This window comes from Strigops habroptila, chromosome 3, assembly GCF_004027225.2.
Source record: "Strigops habroptila isolate Jane chromosome 3, bStrHab1.2.pri, whole genome shotgun sequence".
Classification (NCBI taxonomy): domain Eukaryota; kingdom Metazoa; phylum Chordata; class Aves; order Psittaciformes; family Psittacidae; genus Strigops; species Strigops habroptila.
Window position 1 is genome coordinate 8,112,503 of NC_044279.2, and position 23,060 is coordinate 8,135,562.

Here is a 23,060-nt window from a genome sequence, read left to right on the forward strand (position 1 = left end):
ATTTAATAGAAAATGATGGCCTGAGGCTACAGATCTTAACCAAGCGTTAGGCAGACCTAATTCAGCCATGGTGCCTATTGGCCTGCAAAAGCCTGTTGTCTTTTTTATTTCCCCTTTCCTGCCTGCATAAATCTTCAGAGGATCCTTAGTCACGTGTTAAAGCTTATTTGTCCTGAGGAGTTAATCCTTTCTAAGACAAGTCTTTTCTCTCTCACATGCGTGGGTATTCATGAAAGCGTGGTCTAAATCCAGGAGAGTTTTCTTTACAAACTCATGGCATTCTGCTAAGGAAAGCATGTTATTCACCTAAAGAAGAGACCACCAAAGTGGCTGCCTTTAAAATATTCCTTAATTTAGACCGACCCGTGCCTTTGCTTTGGAAAATTAAATTGTTTAATTGCTGGAAATTGGATTCTTTCTCTAAAACAGGGAGCACAGACTCCTCTGCCTAATCTTCCTGTATGTACCTCCCAACTCAAGCTCTGGTGTTTAAGAGCTATTATGCATTCCCTGACTTTAAGCAGGGTTTGATATGCCAATAAATCTGTGTCTCCCTCTCTTTCCTGCCTAAATTTCTGCTTATGAAGAATAATTCTTTAGCTGTTTGGGCTCACGTTCATTTCCATTAATTCACTCTGGTTCATTAGGACTTCAGGAGGAGGCTGTGACTGAGCGTGCTTATAAAAGAGCACTTTTTTTTTCCTTGGGATGAAAGGATTATAGTTATGTGAACTGCAATATTGAATAATGAGACCATTTGTAACAGGAAGAATTATATGTAAGATCCTTCTAGGTAAAAGGACAAATTGTGCTTGCATAAAAGTACTAGAAAACCTTTGTACTTTTATGATTATCCAATTACATCAGAAATTTTGTTCTCTGAGCCACCCAGTTTGGGCTGTATTAAATCCATGAGCTCCAGATACAAGTAATTACACAGCAAACACCCCAACTGTGTGAGCAAATGTGCGATCACCCTTCTCCTAGAGAGCCTGTATTGCCCTCCAGTCCTCTTCATGACCCCAAATACAGCTCTGTGGGCAACTTCTTCCCTTTCAGCTCTGTCTGCTGAAGCCTCACAGTTCACCTTCCCCAGCCCCACGTGTGTCTGCCCCCAAGCTTTTGAGCCATCCTACCCCTCACATCAAGGAACAGCCCACAGTATCAGTTATGTCTGGTTTTACCAAGCACGTTGCTCTCTGCTTGTTGCCAAGTGGCAGCAGGGATTTAGGTTTTCAGCTGCTAATTCACATTCTGCACTACATGGTGTGTCTTCATATGGTTTAACCCTGTGGGAGCTCTGTAACTGCCCAGGACACAGGTGGATGAAGCATCTGCGAGTGGAAATATCCTAAATCAGCTGTACCTTAAAAGATGCACCACTATCCCAAAGGTGGGACTCATTGCTTGGCGATGAGTTTCCCATGGGCAAAGACGCCAAAAAACTGCTTTCTGCTTCTGTTTACCATCACGTAGCATGATGCAGCTTATGATTTGGGTAACATGTGGTTGGAGAAGGAAAAAATAGATAGAACTTGATTACACGCCTGGTAGCATCATTCACACAATTTTTCCTTCCTTGAGAACCATGCTGAGTCTGTAAATGCAATGGCCCTGTACAAACAACTGTTAGTCAGCTATATTATTACTATTTCAAAATATAGAGACTTGTTCTCTGTGCAGGATGCAGGAATGGCATTTAATGGTACAGTTACACCCACTTGTGTCTACAAAGTTTAGGTCCTAAATCTGCAGGCAGGACTGAGCCACTGACACACATTGCTTGTTGGCAGGGGATTATGAGGGTAGGAATTGTCTGTCTGCTGTGTGCTGGTTCTCTTTTCACAGCCATGGTGAATGGGGGAGAAGAAGAGGGTCAGGATGTGCACCATTGTCTTCCAGTGTGCACTTACCACCATGCTCAGGCAATAAAGAACATTTTCTGTGTGAGTGGGACGAGGACTTCTCCCGCTCTGTTGCAATGGTAAGGTTTGGTGAGGCACCTTCCAAACCCACAAGAAGGGTGGTTTTTGTTGCACCTCCATGATGTGCACTGTCAGGACAAGCCTCTTTATTAGCTACCTTCTGCAAAGTGCTTCCCTGCTTAAAACCCAATGATAATCCTGGGATTACGCCTTTTTGCTCCACTCTACAGGGCATCCATCAGCCAGCACTGCTATCACATAGCCGCATGGTCTCAGTGAGGAGGATGTGGCCCTTGCAGTGGTCAGGACTGGGCTGTTCTCAGGGGATGCTTATGCCTGAACTCATCTATATCTCCCAGCAACATTGCTTCCTGGCCACAGCTTTCACACTGAGCAAACAACCATGTTCCTTTGCACAGGGAAAACATATTAACTCCTCCTCTGCTCTCTGCTGGTCTGACTTCTGCGCACGCCGCTGCTTGCTGATGGCCCTGCCGTTCCTCATATGCGTTTTTATCTGTAAGGGTCAATTAAATCACTAATGCCATCATCTGTCTTCCGGGGATGACTCACAAGCACCTAACATTGTGCTGCGTAATAGCGCAGAGGCACTTATTTCTTTGAGGCTGTCTCCATGAATCACTGTAATGTATTTGTACAGCGAAAGGGATTTGGAATTAATGCAGCCCCAATCATGGCTATTGATTTAGCCCTCCTTTCTCTTTGACACTGTTTATGTTTTCTAACTAGGACCCATCGGCCACGCAGTTAATATTGTGCTGAATCATTGTTCATAAATCACCAGGTCAGGTTGGGGTTTCATTTTAATCTCCCTGTCTGGTGGAGTGGGGATAGTGATGCTCTGAAGGCAGCCCAGCCCCAAAGGGTAGGTCACTCCTGGGTTTCATTTTGTCATGATTTACTGCAGCATCATATAGCAGAAAATAAAAAAGCGAAGCAAACCCCCAAGCTTGGGCAGATGGTCTGTGCTGGTAATCCTTCATCCTAATGACTCCTGACAGAGCAGCTGTGGTTCATTGCTAGTCAGGGTTTTCCATCAGAGACAACGTTTTTCGTGGGATGTGAAACCTGGCTGTAGCAGTTCGCTTTGCTCAGGCATCTATCGTATGAAACAACAACACAGAAGAGGGAATTACTCTTTGGGAAAGGGAAGCAACCTCATTCCCACTGGGATAATCTGCTGGCACATGACTTTTGCTCTCTGCCTTTGCTTATGCACATAAACAAAAAATGTCTCAGCCTTTAAATTGAGGTGTTGGAAAATCTTCATAGAGGGTGGAGGTGAAAGCCTACAAAAGCAAAACATCTTCAGACAGTCACAGATCTCCTTAAGAGACCGATGTGGAGGCAGCGGTGAAGCAGGAAGTCTGGGGTTGCTAATGGAGGATTTGATTTAGCCCTTTATTCCTTCTGTTTGTGAACCCCAGGGATATAAAGCTATTTCTTCTGCAGGCACCTCCCAGGAGCTTTGCTGACTTTGTCATCTCTTGTATTGGATTTTCCAGTCCTGCCTGAGGTGTATGGCAGGTAGATTTGATATTTCCTCCATTCGGTTATGTGGCTGCGCCTATGTGTGCAAAATACTCAGCCAGTGGTGGAGGGTTCATAATTATTTCTCTATCTATGTGCCTAGCGGTGCATGGTTGTATATTGATTTGCTGTAGTTGAGATGAGACTAATTACAATGTTTTATTACAAACACTGAATTATGGCATTAGGGAGACAGTTGTTTGGAGTGTGACAAATTGTGAATAAATAAGATGGGACATTGCACAGAGAAAGGCACGTGCAAGGTAGCAGGTTGGAAAGGCATGGAGCGGCTTTGGCAGGGCTGCTCCATCCCTGGAGTCTCCCTTAGTGCTGCAGCAGACCCTGAAGTCACTTGAGGGTATCTCTGCATTGGGTGTTATGATGAATTAGAACTGATGGTGTTTCCATCTGACACACTAAAGCTTTGGCTGTGTTCTCTCCGGGTCATGTGGAAGGGGGAACTGCCATACGGGTTGTGCTGTCGTTATATTCTGAGCCCTGACAAAATTGTAAGTCTGCAGTACTTTAAATGAGTGAAATGAGAGAAAAATGTCCACTGGGTTGGTTTTGTGTTGTTTGGTTGGTTGGTCTTCTGGAAGATTTGAAGTCTTTCATGTTAAAAGGAATATTTTCTAATGCATTTTGACAGGTGTGCTTTTAGCTGGAAAGCAAGCCATCTCTGGTTTAATTGATACTTCAGAATGAAATATCCTTTGCTTTTCAACTGAGAAAGCCTCACAACTCAAACAATCCTCTCTCCTCCCCTCCCTCCTTCCAGTCTTCAGAGTGAATGACCTTGACATCCAAAGTGGTTTAATCTTAAAAGACCCTAAGGTGGCAGTGAGTCTTCTGAGATGATGTGGACCATCCTCTGGAGACCCTACCTCTCTCCTTGGACAGTGAAAGGAGACATTTAGACTCAGTTAAAAGGAGAAAACAAACTTCCAGATTCCTGATTTGGAGCAGATTTGTTGCTATTGAAATAGCTGCAGCTTGTGGACAAAAATGGAAATACAATCATGCTATGCCTGTGCTTAGTCCTGCTTTTCAGAGCCAACTAACAATGCATTTGGTTGCCCACTGCAAGGTGCAAACATGTCATGCCCATGTGACATCTTGTAATTTCCATTTGTCCCGCCTTCTGTATAGAGTCTTGTTTAAAGCTTCAGTGCTTGCAGTCTGCACTGTGGTCAGTGGTGGGAAGATGCTGTGGAAACCTACACCAGCGTTAGGCTGAGAAACCCTGCTAACTGCAGAGTTAGCAGTATTTGGAGATCAGCTGCTTTATAGGCACATTGCCTTTCAGTGTATTATTTTTTACATCTAGACTACATTAACCTTGTACTGGCTCCACCACATGGGCTGACATAAGATGGATGATGTTGGTGGCGTGCCATAACAGCCCGCATGCCAAGTGCCTTTGGACAGCACCCACTGCCTTTGAAGGGAAGCCTGTATGCTCAATAAAAGCATGTTTAGCAGCACTGTCTGCCTAATTGGCTGGAGAAGCCCATACCCCTGATTTTATGTGTTGAGCTTTCCATGGCAAGAAAGCAGATGGATTATCAGGAAAGCTATATGTTCCTATTTTCCTGTGTCTTGGAGCTCTGCTGAGGCGCTGGTTGGGATTCCCATGGTGGGAACTGGTGCAAGGAGATTTCTTCCCATAGTAAAAGCACCTTAATTCCACCAGTCCCTCAGGCAGGATTGACATTCCAGATTTAGGATACTCTTAAGGAGAAGATTGAGCTAGTCTTTGGACCCTCAGGAGAGCTGCATTTGATTTTCTTGTGTGCCACCTTGTCATGGCACTTGAGGCATGACCTAAGCTAGTCAAGGGCCCAGCTACTGTAGTAATAGGTGCTTGGGTAGGAGCAAGGCTCTTCAGTGTCTTTTGCAAATATGGGCCTAAATACCCTGGGTCTGAGCTCTTGTGCAAAATCAAATTGGGGATAACAACACTCTTTTCCATAGAAAGATTCTATGAGGATAAAGACACCAGATTGCCCAAGGTATGCTTTGATATTGTGTGTCATAAGGAAGTAGATATAACCTAAACACTGAACTGTAAGATTTTTCATAGGCTCTCATTTCAGATCTCAGATCTAGTAGCTGAAAAGAGCAGCACAGAGCAGGTATTGACATCAGGGCTGTTCTTACCCATTTCTCAGCCCATGCCACCACTTCCTCAGAATTTGTCCTTTGTCTGGTAGGAGTGGGAACACAAACCCATGCAGACAGATCCTGCTTTGGACATGAATTTGCATCAAGCTAAGTGAATGTCAATGTGTGTGTCATGGGTTGTTGGTCAAGAGCTCATGTGCTGAAGTTCCAGCATGCTCAGAAAACTGCTGCTTAATGGAGACTGACTTTAAGCATGTCCTGCGGTCTTTCCTTGTACCCATGCTTCAGGTGATGCTCCAGTTCTAGGGAGAGGCGTAAGTTTGCTCTGTTGTTATATTTCAGACTTGCTTTGAATTTTGCTTTTTATGCTTTTTTCAGTTGATTCCTGTACATTTTGGTGTCAGGGTGTTAGCTGCAACTCCTTCCCCAGCTGCGCAACAAAGACGTGGACCCTGACTATCCGTCTCTGGGGACCGTGGAACAACGCAGCGAGCCTGAGCCTTCAGTTCTATAAATTCCTGTCTAACCAGGAGTTTCTTCTGCATTTGGCTCAGAATTAAAGAATAAATTTTTTAATAATAATTAAATAATGCTTATTTACTTCCTTATGCAGGGAAAACACCCGATAAGGGAGTTGTATGCAAATACTGCAGTCTTGGGAACCGATATTATGCCTCTTTTAGCTCTGCATGCAGTCAACCCCGTGCAACTTTTTCTGTGCTCTGTTGTGACAGTCAGCACAGGCTTGTTTCTATTCTGAGCCTCAACTGATTGAACTTTTGTTTGCTGGGTTTTGGCTCCTTGCTCCATGGTACCTAAAGAGGAACTGAGGGAGCTAACAGCTTTCCTGAGCTATTGTTACTGCCTGGGGCAGATCTGAGCAGCTTGGCTGTCCTGTACAGGCGTGAGCAGCGATCCTGCGGGGTGGCCAAGGGGACAGGGACAAGATGGGGAGTCTGGCATCTGCTCTTTGCTGGTGGGATGAGGCTGGTCTGGCTTGGCGAGGACACAGGCTGGGAAAGTTCTCATGGGCGTCTCCAATGCTCAGCAGAAGGAACAGGTCGACAGGGAGGGAAGAGGGTTGTAAATTGTTTTTTCTGCTCTGCTTGCTGAAGACTATCTCTGTCCAAATCTTTTGTGACCTCTTCCCATGGGAGTTTTGCATAGAAATAGGAAACAGAAATAATGAGAAGGGGAAAAGCGATTCTGTGGAGCTTGTGGGGAAGTATTACTGCAGCTGTTTTAGCTGGAGCTTAAAGTTGCAGTCCTTAAAGGAAAGGGAAGGGCCTTTGGTTGCTCCTGGTTTACCACGTGGGTCTGAATGCCTTTCTGCGTTGTCCTGAGTTGTATTTCTGACCTCCTGTATTTCTGGGACACCTGTATCCCTTTCAGCTCTCCAAAGACCTGCACTTGTCTCAGGCCAGGTTAAGGTAGTCTGTTGCCTGAATTCAGAGCAGCATGTGCTCCACTTCAACTGTGATTCTTACCTTACTGGTTTGTCTCCATGGAGCTGAGGTGAAGCACACACTGAAGCACTCGGGGTGCTATAAATGGGCAGTTGCATTGCCCTGGTGATATGTTTCCCTCCCAGTGTGCATCAGGGTATTTTCTATCCCACTCTACAGACCATAAGAGCTCAGATAATTGTTTCCTTGCTATTGGCAATCCCTTGTCAGGCTGATCTGAATCCCTGTGTAGAGTTAATTGGAGTCCAATTTGTGTATCTGCATATTTGTTGGGATGCCACAGAAACAGAGGCTGCAGGAGAAAGCACAAGGCTGGAGTAGCACAGAGTGAGTAGAATAGATTCGTAATTGACAGAAAGGAACAGATGGCTTTGGTTGTAATGCCTATATTTGTATCTAATGTTAATATTCCTCCCAAAGCATCAGTGCTTCAGTGATATCTAACACAACATAGAAGCATCTGGGGAGAGAGGGGATAAAGGAAATGGGTTTTTTGGATCCCAGGAGAAATCCAGCTGTGGACTTTGCATCAGGATTTCAGTGGGTGTTTGCCAGCAGAGGAGGCAGAAGTTAGCTCTAACCCTCCTTCAGAGCACTGTGGGCATTGCCTTGACATGCCCATGCCATAAATCCTGAGGAACCACGATGGGACCCTGGGAGGGAACAGCGTCTGTGCCCTGTGTCCTGACTGCAGTGAGATGTTGCATCATGAAAGGAGCACATTCTCGGGGCAATTATTTTATTCCAAGGTAGGGAAAGCCATCAAGCTCCTGCTCTGTTGTCCTTGCTGCCCATGTCCTGATCAGTCACATCCCTGTCTCCTTACAGCATCTCCTTGCACTGGTCCATGGTGGGATTTACTGTTGTGCTTGGAATTGCTTTCTGATTAGTTGCCATTAGTCACCACGACTACACAGGTGGAAGATTAAAGTTAATTCTGCGGCACCTAATTAGCTGTTGTTGCTGCAAGGGGTTGGAAGCAGAGACATAAAGTTGCAGTTGTGGCTGCACAACTGTGTGTCTCACAGCGAGATACCCCAAGTTCCACCTGAGACCTGTGTGTTTTTAACAACCTTTCGTTGTGCTGTTAACAGATAAACAAGAAGTTTGGCTCTCTGTGGGTGTAAATCAGTGTAGCTCTGCTGCAGACAGGAGCTGTACCTTTCAGCCGAGGAGAGATGGAGCTTGTGGGTTAAATAATGACAGAATTATCCTTTGTGCGAGTGTTTGTGTGTGCGTATGAAAATGCACACGTAGGTGTGGATGTGCCCACACAATAGTTAAAGGTGGCTGCTTCTTTTATTTGCATTTAGTGCACCTTGGAGGCCCTACCTACGCAACACTCATAAATGAAATGTCATCAGATTGTGAACACGTCCCCGATTTGTTAACAAAATAATAATGATTTGTAGTTTAAAAAGCCAATTGAAAGACTGGCTGAGTAATATTCCTTCCAGTCTCCTGACATGTGCATATATTAGAAATCCATGTGATACAAAGTGCAGGACAGAAATGATTGATAGCAGGTTACATTGCTCCTTATTACAATGAATTAATTGATCTTGTCTAGCAGATTTTCCTCCCAGCGGAAGCTCTGGGTATTGGATGTGTCTCGCTCATTTCTCTTCTACCCTTGATGCTGGAAACACGCCAGACAGTTTCATACCATCATTTGAATTTATTGGTGACCTGAGAAAGTTCTGTCACCCTTGAGACAGTTAACTTTGCGCTGAAAAGTTTGGTGACACTGTAGGAGATACAGGGCTGGGTGTTATAAAAAGTTCTCTTGATGAGAATGTGGAACTCCTCAATGCAGTCCTAAATCAGCAGGTCGCACCTGAGAGCTGTGCTGAAAAGTTTTTCCTCATCCTTGAACCATTCTTATTTGACTGGCATCCTATTCTAAACCCAGCATACTCCAAAGGTATTAACCAGCGCTGTTTATCATAGTCCTGGGCAGTGGAGACCAAAAGCAAATGATTGTAGGGGGCATCCCTTCAGCCTAGAGAGGAGTTGTCTTCTATCAAATGATGGCAGGGATGTGCTGATAGAGAAATAGAGTGGGAAACTCCTGCTGCTTTCTGTGCCAGACTATTTGACAGTTTATGCCCTCTTTCTGGTAAATGTTTGGTGGCTTTCACATGTGGAATGACCCGTCAGAGATAGAGCAATGGGTTATTAACCTGTTCTATCCTGACAAGTGTTCTTTTCGAGGCTCCTGTAAATGGCCTATTACAGAGTCTTAAATGTAAAGAAAATAAGTGCTCCAAGCCTTTAATTCTTCTTGGAGCAAATGCAGACAATGGACAAAATGCTGTGGAATTACATTAGTTCATTTAGATCTGTTTTGTGGTTTTGCCCTTTGCTGGTAGAGTAAGAAGGATTATCTGTTTAAGAACTCAGCTTCTGGGTTCCACTCCTGACTTGCCTCATAATTTGATGTTAGGTAAGACACTTAAAAAGAGGCTGGCTCCCAAAATGATCTGTAGAGAAGTGCCTCATCTTCAGGTGTGCAAAAGGAGATTATACTTGTTGGGCAGGCGAGTGAAGACTTCTTTGAGATTCCACAGCAAGCCAGCAGTTGACCAAGGAGGAGGACATGTGTCTCTGGTCCTTCCCATGCATTATAAAAGAGCCCTAATTCTCCTGCTTGCTAAAGGATTTGAAATCTCCTGCTGTTTTAACAAGGTGCCATTTACTACTTCCATTTAATTTATCTGAGAAGTGTCTACAGCACTCACTCCCACATCTCTAAATTACTCAAATCATGCTATGGGGGCAGTGGAGCAGGCTGGGAAAGTTTAACTCTACTTTCTCCTTTAAGAAATCAGTATTTTAGGGCTGAAGATACCATGCAAGCATGTCTAGTCACGTCTGAATTTCTTGTTGATGGCTTCCTTGAGAATTGCTTTATGTAAAGCAGGGGAAGTATTAAAACAAGAGTCAGTGCTTCACCAAAGATGCAGTTAAAACACCAGGTTTATTCTTTAACTCTCTATTTTTTTATGGCCTGATTGGCATTAAAAAGTCTCTCTTTGATGTAGATTTGTAAGGGCTTTGTTGCTATGAACCAGAATATGCATTTGGAAATTCTGTTGACTGGCTGTGGAGATGTGTATCCCTAGAGACTGCTCTCATTTCCATATTCATTAAACTCTTCTGTGGTGCCTGAGAGAGACCCAAACCCTTGAATAACGCAGCTGTGAGAGCTGGGAGAGGAAACATCAGGATCAAGGCACATTTTCATCATCAGTTTAACCCGGTCTAAGCCTATGTGGCCATTAGGTCAGTCCTGTGTCCTGCTATTCTTCCCCTCTCCATGTTTCCACCTTGGCCACCCATTGCCACTTTCTCCTCTGTGCCCACAGCAGCATGTGAGGAACAGGCTGCAAACTAGTGAGAAAAAGACTTTATGGTGGATCAGGTTCTTCTAAGCTGTAATGCTGACACAAGGGAAGAGGAAAAATGTGGGTTGAGGCAGGCAAACTGCCCGATATTCCTCATTAATTTACTAAGCCATCACTTAAGCCGTCACTTCCTCCACACATACAGTTTGTCTGGCTGAAAATAATCTTTTTGAGATCCATTTTGCACCATCCTGTAGACTTCTGTATTTGGTATCTCCACCCATGAAATTCAATGGGATGATCTTAAAAGGTAGAAAGGTCTTTGCTTTTGTTTTACTTGCAAGGATGGCAATGTCCATTGCTTGTTATTTAATACTTAGGGTGATCTAACCCTAACCGTTCTATGATTCTATGAGTACGTGATCTGGTTGAATGTGGCTCATCCTCTTGTCCTTTGAAGTCAATGGATAGCTTTTATTGACTTAGCTGGGCAACAGATGAGGCCCTGGATGAAAGAGCCACTGCTTGTATCTGGAGGTTTCAGAAGTAAATAATCCCAGAGACTTTCAAAGATGGCTGCACATAGCTTGTTTGTGAAGTTTTATTTAAAGGAAAAGTGAATTTCTCCCAGTTGGAGGGCTGCTGGCTGACCTGACCTTTTCAGATGGAAAATGGTCGCTGAAAGGATAATAAGATAATGATAATAAAAGCTCTCCTAGTCATTACTGGGCTGTTGCTGAAAGGGATTTGGCAAAGGCTGAAGAAATGTCACTGTGTGAAAGCTCTGCTGAAAGATGATTGTGTCTGACCCTGTCCGGTGCCCACTGAGGCTGGTGAAATCTCCACAGATTTCAGCCAGAGTGAGGGGGCCTAAAGGCCAAAAGAAGACACTGCTCAGAGCACAGCCCTGAAGTTTCATGCAGGTGATGCTGTGTTACATGGGAATGCATCGTCTTTAACAAACAATAAAGTAAATGTATATTGGGGGTTGGAACTAAATGGTCCTAAGGTCCTTTCCTACCCTAACTATTCTGTGATTCTATGAATGTATAGTATAATAAATGCAGTTTCTTGGAAAGACATAGCCAACCTTTGGTGCCAGCCATGCCCTGAATCTGTTTATATGTTGAAATGGTACCTTTTAGGCTGTGCGTTTCAACAAATAAACCCTTCCCTCACATGTATTTCTCCTAGCTCTTGTACTTAGCTTCCTTGTTGATAACTGCTTCATTAGGTGCTTGATGAATGGTCTGTGCACATTAACATCTTTTCATGTAGCTGGTAATTGTGAGCTTTATCCTGGGAAGCTGTGTATTATCCATCACTGGGGGTTTTCTAAGAGGTTAGGCAAACTTCTGTCAGGAATGATTTTGGTTTGGGGGCAAGAAGATGGACTAAATGGCTTCTGAAGTGCCCATCCAACTCTCCTATCTCTCACTTTAAAACTCTGCCATAGTAATAACACATTGTTTATATCACAGGCATCTCTGGGAGGCTCAGTTGGACTAGGAGGCTACACCAATGCATTCAAAATCAAGAGGGCAGGCCAGCATGTCACAGCTGGGTGAAGAAGTACAAAGGAAAGTACTTATCCCACCTAACTTCAGATGTTTGTGTGGAAACCTATGTGTACAAGCTAGGCTAGCTAGCTCCTCCAGCTCTGGGGGTAGAAATGAGTACGGTTCATGTGCCTTACTCAACATCTGAAATGTGCTGGGAGAACCTCCTGTCTCTGCTGACCATCATCCCATGCTGCAGCATGACCATCATCCCATGTTGACCAAGGGCAAAGGAAGTCCTTTGACCTGGCTGTATGAGAACTCAGTACCTTTTTCATTTTCACTGGTACACAGTATTCATCCAAACATTTTTCTATCAATCAGCTGCTTGTTTCTAAAGATTGTTAAGGGCTGTCTCTGTCCTCCTCCTGCTGATGGAGCGGCTCATGGCTCTCTGAACATACCCCATCATTCTGCAGAGATCTATCAATGCAGGTCACTCCCCTCACTGGCCTGGGAATAGACATTTATTTTAACACATTTGGGTTAGAATGCTGGGAATTATGTTTAAACAGGTTATGTAAAAACCTACCTAAAATGTCTTTTAGTCTGATTCACAAATATTGATGCTATATTTTTGCTTAATTTTGGCCTTCATTCAGTAAACCTCTTCAGTTCATCTTTAATTTGCAGATGGCTTTGGCAGTGTTTCAGCCTCAGCTTCTGGTGGTTGAAACCTGGTGCTTGAATTAGGCTCAAGATACAAATAACCTGATTTTCAGAAAGTCTGAATATATGCAGCTGCCTTGTGGAGTTCTATGTAATGCAGTTAGGGCTGGGTTTCTCACTGCCAAAAAAGCCACAAATGAATTAGGAGTCCAGAAAGAGAAATGCGACAGAATACACATAAATGTCTTTAGGAATTTGGGGATTTAGGAATACGGATGGAAGTAATTAAAAGCCTTGCTCAAGTTTGTAGCTGAAAAGCACCAATATAAGTAATTTCAAAGGAGATTAAAGAGGAACGTGTTCATGATCAGGAGAAGTACAGAACTGGGCATTAGGTCTGAATGAGTGATATGGCAGAGCCCTACTGATGGATGGGTCTGCTGCTGCCTCATGGGCTGGGGATGAGAGGAGCACATGGAAATAGGACTCATGCCAGAGGATATAATTAGAAAGAATGAGTGCAGTAAAAAAGGAGGATGGGATAGAAACTAATATGAAGTGGGAACTCACATCTCCTCTTTCCAAACCTGAATTAGGAGAAGTGACTGATAGGCAGCCCTTGAAAGCACTGGGGTAGTCTCAGCGTGTTGAAAGTATATAAAGTGTGCCAGTGCTACAGGGGACAGACATAGGCAAACACATCCACACAGAAAGACTGCCGTGTTTCCGCATTTGCCATCTTTTGGGATATTGTGTCTTGGTGTACCAGGGAAGTGAAAATACTGTCTGCTTTTCAGTGTGCTTAGTCTGGGGGAGATCACAAGAGTGCTCAGAGAAGTTGGACTCCCTTCTTATCTTCTCCTGTATTCATTCTTTCCTTAAAAAGGCTTTTACTTGTATTTGAGTGTGAGTCATTTATTTATTTATATATTTAAATAAATACAGAGCTAATCCCTGTTGCACCTGTAAATATGGATAGCACTTGGGTCTGTGAAGATTATGGATGCCCTTTTTGGCAAGCAATATCTTTTAATAGCATTGTGTGCAGTTAATCGGGTTAAGCAAAAGTATCAGTGGAACAAGCAGTGCAGGTACAGGGAAGGAATAAGTGACAGGCCTCTTGGGAATTGCTGTTTAGTAGTATTGTGACAGGTAAGGTAGAAGCTTTTTTGCCTTTCTGTTTTGCTCACTGATGTCTGTGGTTGGGAAACAGCAAGAGCAGCGCAAGCTGTTAAATTGCAAGAGACTCTTGCTATTACATTTCATAACAGATATGGTAAATGTTTAGTGCTTCTGGGCTTCTCCCATTGATTTCTGCCCAGATGAAGTGTTCAGAGCATTGGGAACTGGTTGTAAGTGGTTGTGTCCTCTCTGCCCTTTATTTCTGGTGAAGTGGGAAGGGCTACAGGGCATCTCCCATCTAGGTGAAAGGAAGGAGTGAAAAGATTGGTGCAGAAAAATAGGAAAGGTGTTGAAGTGGCTGTTGCTCTTTGTCATGGGGAAAGCTCAGTTCTACAGGGAGTCATCTGGAAGAAAGATTTCCAGTCAGTGAAGAGGAAATTGATACTTCTACAGTTTCAGAAATGCCCTGAAATAGGCATTTGCTTTAAGACAAGAGGAGCTGTGCCCTGAAAATGCCTGTGTCTGTCAACTGTTGTAAAGGACCATGAGATGACTAGCTCAGATGTAGAGATCTGGAGACGTCTAACACTACATGCACTGGATGTGGGGACCTGGTCAAGGAGGAGCACTCAGTGCCACTTAAAGTCAAGCCAAGGACTGTATGAGAAGAGGTGCAGTGGAATTGGAGGACACACTGGATGGGATATACCTCACTGAAGTGTTGCTCTGCAAGCTCACGGTGGGCTAGGAGCCAGGAGAGGTCTGCTGCAGTTTGGCATAGGATGCATGTTATGGTGCCAGGCCCACACCATTGATCCCTTATGGATGCTTTTTAGGGTGCCGGACAAATTCTGTCATTTGTTTCTCCCCCTGGCAGAGCTGTGACCAGTGCATCATCTCCTTGACATCATGTGCATGCGTTTGTACACTGTGTCCTTCAAAGAGAGTGTACATACGTCAGACAGTTTCTTATAACAGCTTTGCCTGGTAGCGCAGATGTGATTTCACTAATTCTCCAAGAACAAGAAAGCAAAATTCAGCCCAAAGTAAAACAAACACACTTGCCTATTTTTTGGCAGCATTTTTCAGGTTACTATTAACTTTTCATTTGAAATTTAGATTTGAAATTTAATGCTGAAGAGACTACACATTGATTCTGAGTGGCTTCTTGGAAAAGCATTGATTTTCCATTTAGAAAATTGATTAATTTTAAGCTTAACCCTATAGGGGGTGTTGTTGATTTTTTTCCTGAGAGACACTTTCCTATGGAAACCGACTCTTTGGGACTGAAATTCAAACCAGTTTTGCCAAAGCCTAAGAATTACGAGCAATAAAATAGTAAATGTTATAGGAAATAACAGCTGAACTGGGGGAGAGACATGCTTAGAACACTAAGGCCAAGCCCAGAAAAGTAATAAAACAGAGTCAGAATTATGGTTAAAATTAAAACAGGCCCATGGCCAAATTTAAAGATACTGTATGTCTGGATGGTGGTGGGGAAAAAAACATTGAAAGCAAACACAGAGCAATGGCTGGCAAAGGAAAACATCTGGCAATGGATTTGCCATGAAATTAATTTCAGAGAACTGATGGGTGAAGAAATTTCTCCATCAGGGAGGAGAAAGAATCCCAATATAATGCAACAGCATTTTGCAGCGAGAGGCAGAGGTGTCGTAAGTGTCCCACGGTGCTGAGGAGGATCTTCTGTGAGCCTGCTTTATTTGGAAGTTCGAATTGCTGATGCAGATTAGAAGCACTGAGCCCCATAAGCCAGCATTAATTGGCAATTTCCAGTGCCTGCATACATCATGGGTGCTCTGAAGGTGTTGGTGCTGCAGTCAAGGTGTGCTTCTAGCTCGTAGGTCTGGACCTGAGCTATGTCTGGTGCTGAAAACAGCGTCACAGCTTGAGGTGCTGGATCATTTAGCTGAACCAGAGCTCTGTGCAGTTATATTCACCTACTGTAAGTAGCCAAGCTGGCTAATTTAAAGCTGGCTGGTGGTGCAGCTGAAGTTGTGACCTGCTGTCATGCCTGTGATAAAGCACAGATATATTCTGGTTGTAAAAGAGGGATACAGCTGGGCCCTCAGTGGTTGTTTCTAGGTAAAATTATACTATAGGGGAAAAGAAGGATAGGGAAGGATAGGGTAGGATAGGATAGGATTAGGATAGGACAGGGCAGGGCAGGATAGGACAGGGCAGGATAGGATAGAATAGGGCAGGGTAGGACAGGTCAGGATAGGGCAGGATACGACAGGGCAGGATAGGACAGAATAATATAAGACAGGACAGGACAGCCAAGGCATGACTATAATGATTCTGTGGTTCTATAGATGACAGCGTTGGCAGCTGGCAGAGATTTTTAGAGCTGTGTGTGCGTAACCAAAGGCTGAAATTAATTTTCAGGTTAATTTTCTGGTTGTCTTAATAGGCAGATTTCATACCAAGATGATTAAGGACTGTTTTTTTCTGTTCTGATTGTATAATGAGATGAAAGGGGGAAAATGCATATTTTAGTAGAGTATTTTTGTGGAGTTGAGAGGAGTGTAGTATATCATATTTTATGTGTGGCTTGGGGTTTGATTGTATCCTTTTATGCCTTGATTTGTTTTAAAGACAAATAGTTTTCATTTCCCCTGTGCTGTTAGTTAGGTTTCTAATCCATAGACTGACCCACAGAGACATTTATTGAACTATGAAAATACTAATTCCAGAGAAATCAGAATATTATTTGCACTTGAATGCAAAATAGCACAGGCTTAAATGATGTTTAGGTAGAACTTTAACATTTGAATATCTCTGCAGAGCCCTGGTATCAGTAGGAGAAGTATTAAACTTGGTAGTGTTTGTTTTTCCATAAGTAAATGAGGAGAATTTCAAGTCTTCTTGTGAGTCAGCTGAATATTTGCAAGGATTAACTAATGTATGCCAGAGCCAGCATGGACCGACCTTTATCCACCTGATTCCCCTTCTTCTGCTTCATCATGTGGGGTGTCAGCACTGCAAGGGGTCATGGAAGGAGCAGGAAAAGATTGTCCTAAAATAATCCTTGAGTGCAGAGTACCTCCTCCTAGGGTAGCATTGCTTAGAGACTGATGTTGCAGTCCTGGTGGCACAAGCCTTCAGAAAGGCAGGTTTATGATGCCAGGGGTGGGTTTCACCATAGTGAGAGGGAGCTTACACCAGCTAAGGAGCTCTTCTGCTTGTGCCTTGGGCTGCAAACATGACCACTGCCTTCCCCCTCCTTGGTTCACAGCCAGTCCAGCAAGGAGGAGCCAGCTAAATCGAAAGGAACCAACCAAACTTTATGGAGCCACCACACCAGTCTGCCCTAAAGCTGCATAAACCTCGAGCCTGTGGCTAAAGCTCTGATCCTGTTTTCCTCAGTCCCATGATTTTGTGTGTTATTTTTATGGGCCACACAAGGCCATGCAGTCTTGTAGGTGGTGTTCCCCTGAGGAAATGGAGAAGTCCATCCAAACCAAGTGGGCTGGTGTTCCTCTGCAGCCAGTGGAGAGAAAGAAGTGTCTCTAGGACATGTATTATCTCCTTGTGCCCTCTGCAGCAGGTGTCTAAAATGGGCATGTGATCACTGTTTTCCCTTTTATTGACTGCAAAGGGAGGTGGTCTTGCCCATGTGGAGACATCTCATGGAGCTTGCCAGTATGTGTCTGTTCCCTCTGAAGAAAGTTATGCACCAATTCTACCAGCTTCACTCAAACTGGTTCCAGAATGAGACGTTGCTGAGATTTATGTTAATAGTTGGAAAAAAAGCTACAAAGACAAAACTGAAAATGTAATTAGATGTGAGTCTAGATTGTATGTAGGATTTGAATCAATATTATTAAGAGAAATCTTAGAACTCTTTCCTAGCTAATGCTAGGAAGTTTCTTCCTGCTTTTCATTTACACTGACTGCTCAGGGCTTATCTCAGTTGCGGAGACCATGGGGCTTATCTCTCCTCACACCATCGTTCTGCCTTGAGGTACTCCTCAAAGCTGATCCTGGATGGCATTTGCAGAGGTATCCCAACACTGGGTTTATCTTCCCTAATTTGCCTGGGCCTCCTCTGAAATCAATGAAAAGGGAAAGGCACTTGCAGAAGGTGATTCATCCCATCCACCTTAGACATCCAAAACAAACATGGCATGACTTGTGCTCTGTGTATGGCTTGCTCTGTTGATCAAAGAGGAAGCTTGGTTGGCTGCTGTAGATCAGATACCATGACAGTCAGAAGTTTGGGATCAGTCCTGCTCTAAGATACTAGGAAAAAAAATCTAGTGGAATCTGTGTCCTGTCTTTCAAGTGCTTTTGCAAATCCCACCCTCTGCCTTAGCATTTGTGCTGCACAGCAGCCGATGTGCTTTGTGCTTGCTCTGTGATGATACATGATGATCATCAAAGCAGTGAGAGTGCTGCACAGTATGTTCCACGCCAGCTACTTCCTCTCTGGTTTAATTATAACTGAGTTTGCTAACCCCAGTCTTGATTAATGAGCTTAATATGCAAATGTTATGATGAAACTGAAGCTCTTTGTAATTGCTTGCAGACAGATTACCACTTCGAGTACACGGAGTGCGACAGCAGTGGCTCCAGATGGAGGGTAGCTGTCCCGAATCCATCGGTGGAGTGCTCTGGACTACCCGACCCGGTGAAAGGGAAGGAATGCAGTATGTTGGCACTTTTCATTTTACCCACCATTACCACCTGTTTGTGCTATTTACCCTTGTATAGCTTCTTAGCTATGTCATTGGTGGCCTGAGTGTCCCTGAGTTTGTCCTTCCCCTCCAATCCTTATTCTTGTCTCTTGGAGCTGTGGAGCCGGGATTGTCTATGCGGTGTAGTTCTATAGCTCAATATCCACTACAGGTACCATTGTATACTAATTCACATACAGGGCACGTCTATTAAAACACCCTTTGGAGAGATGTTGTTGCTTGTCTTGAGCTGCCATACTCTTCAGTTCTGCAGCTCTCCACTTCATTTGTAGCTGTATTGGCCAAATTGGTGACCAAGAAGTGGCAAAATTATATTTGCATAGCATCCACATTCTTGTTACCTGCATTATTTAGCTAAGTATTAAGCTGAATGCATAAGTAATGTGTAAATGTCTTATTTGCCCAAGTTATTTCCATGGTGAAGCTTTTGCATTTTATTTATTCATGTATTTATTTTTAACAACTTGGAGTGTGGGGGTTTTTTTTAATGTTAAAACACTTTGCATCTGGGAACATAAGCAAACTGCTGCTCTGCAAACACGTTTGAACTGTTCCCTCACTGTTTTGTAGCTTCCCAGACTGAATGCTCTTTCCCACCACAGCTCCTTGCTCCAGCAATTCTCTCCACAAAAGATCCTAGCAGTGCTTTACTTTCTCAGTAGTTTGTACCAGGGGGTATAAATTATTCTATGTGACAAACAGGATGAACCATGGCAACATCGTTCCAGTTCTGCTGTAGGAGACGTGAGGTTTACTCACTTCTGACTCTCCTCCTGTAAAGGTTTATTGTTGATTTCTTTATGATTCCAGTGTGAGGCACATAAATGTTTTCTGTAGCAGTGTTGACCATTGGAAGATTTCTGACTGCCTGCAAACATCATTTGAGAAGTTGCCATGTCATTCATGGTGTTTAGGTTTAGTTTCTGAGGTTTTAAATGTGGAATCTCCATATATCCTTAGGATGTGTTTTTCAATTACAGAAATACAGAGCTGGGAAGCACCTCAGGTGATCCCATAATTCATTCCCAGCCTAAATAGCTATAGCGGCAATTACTTTGTCATTCATAGCTGATGTTTGGCTAAGCTGTTTTCAGGGACCTTCTGTGATGAAGAGCCCACAAGCTCTCCAGATATTTGCTCATCTATTTTCTTTTTTTCATTTTCCCCTCATTACAGCTTTTTCTGCTGTTGAATCTCAAATCTTCAAACCTGTTACTTTTTGCTGTCTGCACAATAAAGGAGCAGATAGTGTTATCCCTTCTGCCGCACAACTTTTGGTGTACTCTGGAGCACATAGGTGTAACTCATTTTTTTCTGATATACTATTTCTTCTTAAATCTTGTGATAAATGGTGTAAGGTCCAGCATCATCTTGACTTTCTGCTACAGATTTCAACAAATGGTGCACTTCCTTCTTCATTTCCTCTTATTTATGTGTCTTTCTGGTCTTAAATCAGTTCCAGTGAAAATTCAACTCTTTTATAACACTAGATGAATCTCTGGCTTCTCCATATCTGTCACCCTGCTAGACAAGGAGGAAACTTTGCCCAGTAGATTGGCTAGTATTGCACACCAAAGTACAGGATTCTGTTAAATACACTGGAAAACTCATCTCACCAGATTTCTCCCCTCATTGTAGTGTTGCTTTTAAGCCCCATGGCAATTCAACTGGTTTGAGAAGCAATTAGATGTTTGACTCTTTTTCTGCTGAGCCCTTCAGATCTCATCTCTCTGGGCTCTTGGGAGTGCAGCGGCATTAATGTAGTTTTGTGTTTTTGTGTGTGTCTGTGGTAGATTATCTGGCTTAAGGAGATGTCTGGCTATATTCTGATGGCAAAAGTAATTTTGGGCTTCTCACTCTTTCACCTTTTGCTCTAAGAGCAACCAGCCTTTCAGGCTGAAAACATGAATCTGTGAACAGCAGTCAATCACTGCAGGAATGTGTAGGGAACAGCCTTCCCATTTGGCTTGGCTAACATGGTGGTTTTTACTGCAGAGTATTTGAACCAGTGTAGAGTTTGGCTGACAGTCCATTCTTCAATGAATGGGATTTACTGGGAGAGGCAGCTTTTGAAAACTGTGTGTCCTCGAGCTTTTTAGAGTTAGCACATGGGGTTCTGTTGTTGATAATGAGTTGTATTGAAAATGCTGACAGATAGACACCTCTTCACTGACTTGTCATATTCTCTGAGCTGGTGGCTTCTGCCTCATCTGACAACACAGCTCCTGGACCAACGATGTCTTATACTAAAAGCACAGATTTTTCTAGCCTGAGAAAAATGAAAGGTTCTATATTTGAGGCTGCTGCAACTCACGTTCTCAGTGGATTGTGTACAGAGAGAGATATCTGCTACAGGCTTTGCCAGGGGTTGCATACACGTCTCACTAAGTGATTAATTGCTTCTGGACATGCCTTGTTTTTCTCATGGGCCTAATCTTATTTTATCCCAAGGCCAAGAAATACCATAACTATGCCATATTCTTTGAGATGTGTCGTTCTGATGTTAGAATCATAGAATCGTAACATACTTTGGGTTGGAAAGGACCTTCCACCTGCCGTAGGCAGGGACACCTCACACTAGACCACGTTGCCCAAGGCTCTGTCCAACCTGGCCTTGAACACTAGCAGGGATGGAGCATTTACCTCTTCTCTGGGCAACCTGTTCCAGTGCCTCACCACCCTCACAGTAAAGAACTTCTTACTTATATCTGACCTGAACTTCCATAACAAATTTGGTCAGATTCTCCTACATCTTGTAGATCATACCCTATGTCAGAGCATACTGACACTGGGGTTCATCTTGGCATTTGGTACAGTCCTGGACATCCTTAGGCATCTCTTTCAGTCCTTCAGCCTGTGGACCTGGGGATCACAGTACAATGACTCCCAGTAAGACTATTTCCAGCTTTGGAGATCTGCTATTTTCAGAAGTTTTGGTCGGTATCTACTAGTCTTGAGATATATTGGAGCCAGCTATGTCTCTGCACTTAAAAAAGGGTTGAAGTTGTATAGCAGCATAAGACTTAGGCCTTTTTTTGTCTCCTTGAGGTTGTCAGAGCCCTCGGTGGTCCTTGGTGGCAGTTAGGACACAACTGGTTTGGAGGAATCTGGGTGAGAAAGTGTTTTTTCTGTAGGAACACATCAGCCACTGCTGCTGACTTCATGATGTACTGTTTGCAGTTGTTTTCATCTATTCAGAAAAGCCTGCCGCCTGAGAGTATTTGCTATTGATCTTTTCTGCTTCCTGAAAACAGAAGTGACTTGCAGGCTGTCATTAATTTTGGATCCTGAGAATACTGCGCCAACCTCTCCCGCTTCCAAATGCTCAGCAGTCATTCTCCTTAAACTGCGCCTGAACTAGGAATTCGAAAGCTGGTATAACAATATGTTAAATGTCTCCAATCATCTCTGTAAATATGTCTAGACTGTGGCCTCCAGTGGAGTGGAAAGACACTTGAGATTGCTAAAAACATATTAGCTATCTAAGCGTGGCTCCAGAGCTCAGTTGGTGTCTTGAGATGTGCTCATTTTCAGGATGTTGTTTTACTGCTCTTCATTCAAACGAACCCATTTAAAATTAGGTTGGGTATCTCTATGCTCTGCTGCATTTTGAAGTGCACACTGACTGGCAAAGCACAGCTCACTGTGACCTGCTGAGAGTAACTGCCAGCATTCCCGAAATGGCTGTAGTCTCTGAAACGTGTCAGGATTCAGCCCTTTTTTAGAGTCTTCAAAAACTTAAGCTGCAGTGTTTGCCAGCAGAGAAGACAGGGTCCTCTGAGAAATAGTCATGAGATTCAGAGTAAAAAGGACTTCTTAATTTTGACTGCTTTATGTCCTGGTTATTAGAAGAAGGAGGTTTTTGCCTTTATCTTGCTGTAAGCACAGAGCAGCGTGATGACCTTCCCCTCCTGCTTCCCTCCCCTCCACATCTTTCCCATCCAGGTGGGAGATGGGAAGAAAGAAGGAACCTCACATGACAGACACTTATGCTGCTGCAGGAGGTGCTGCTATGCAGTGACCCCAGGTATGGGAGGGAAGGCACAGGAGCAGCTCTGCAGCACAGTAGCTCACTTGCAGTGCTCTGGGTCAACATGACCCTTTCTGTACTTCACTCCTCTCTTTCTGATCTCCTTGCCCTGTGGCGCTACAGCCATCACCACTTTCAGACCCCACGTCAGGGTGTCAGCCTGCATTTTGCCATTCAGTGTGTGGTGTGGTACCTTAGTGCTTGCCCTGTGAGCCATGACACACCAGATTCCTCGGCTACCCCTCTCGGGCCTGTGTTTATTTAGAGATGAGTCATAGTCTTGATGCCCCCACATCATGGTTGCAAAGAATCCTGCAAAGGGACTCATTAAAAGCACAGCAAAGACCTTGGCTGGGAGAAAGGAAATATTTGTTACACCTAAAGCTACTCCGTGTGGCTCTCCTCTGCTTCCCATTGAAGATGTTCCCTCCAGGCATCTTCTAGGTACTGTTTTGGGTACATACACAGAGGCAAGGAGCGTTGTGCTAGGGGGGGTGGCAGACAGAGGGCCTCCCTCAGTGAAATCCAGACCTCCGAATCACTCCATTACTTCTTGACAGTCAGGAATGTGCTTAACTAATTTGGTCTCGTTCATTTTTAAATACCACA

General features: G+C 43.8%; 1 protein-coding gene across 2 annotated transcripts in view; it reads left to right on the forward strand.

Annotated features, from left to right (window-relative positions):
• The window catches only part of ELAPOR2 (endosome-lysosome associated apoptosis and autophagy regulator family member 2), a 101,375-nt gene that overhangs the window by 32,577 nt on the left and 45,738 nt on the right, over nucleotides 1-23,060 (forward strand). For both annotated transcript variants that reach the window (XM_030480379.1, XM_030480380.1), the window contains exon 2: nucleotides 18,253-18,373. In XM_030480379.1, the coding sequence (XP_030336239.1) occupies nucleotides 18,253-18,373 (121 nt within the window). The remainder of the gene's footprint in view (nucleotides 1-18,252; nucleotides 18,374-23,060) is intronic.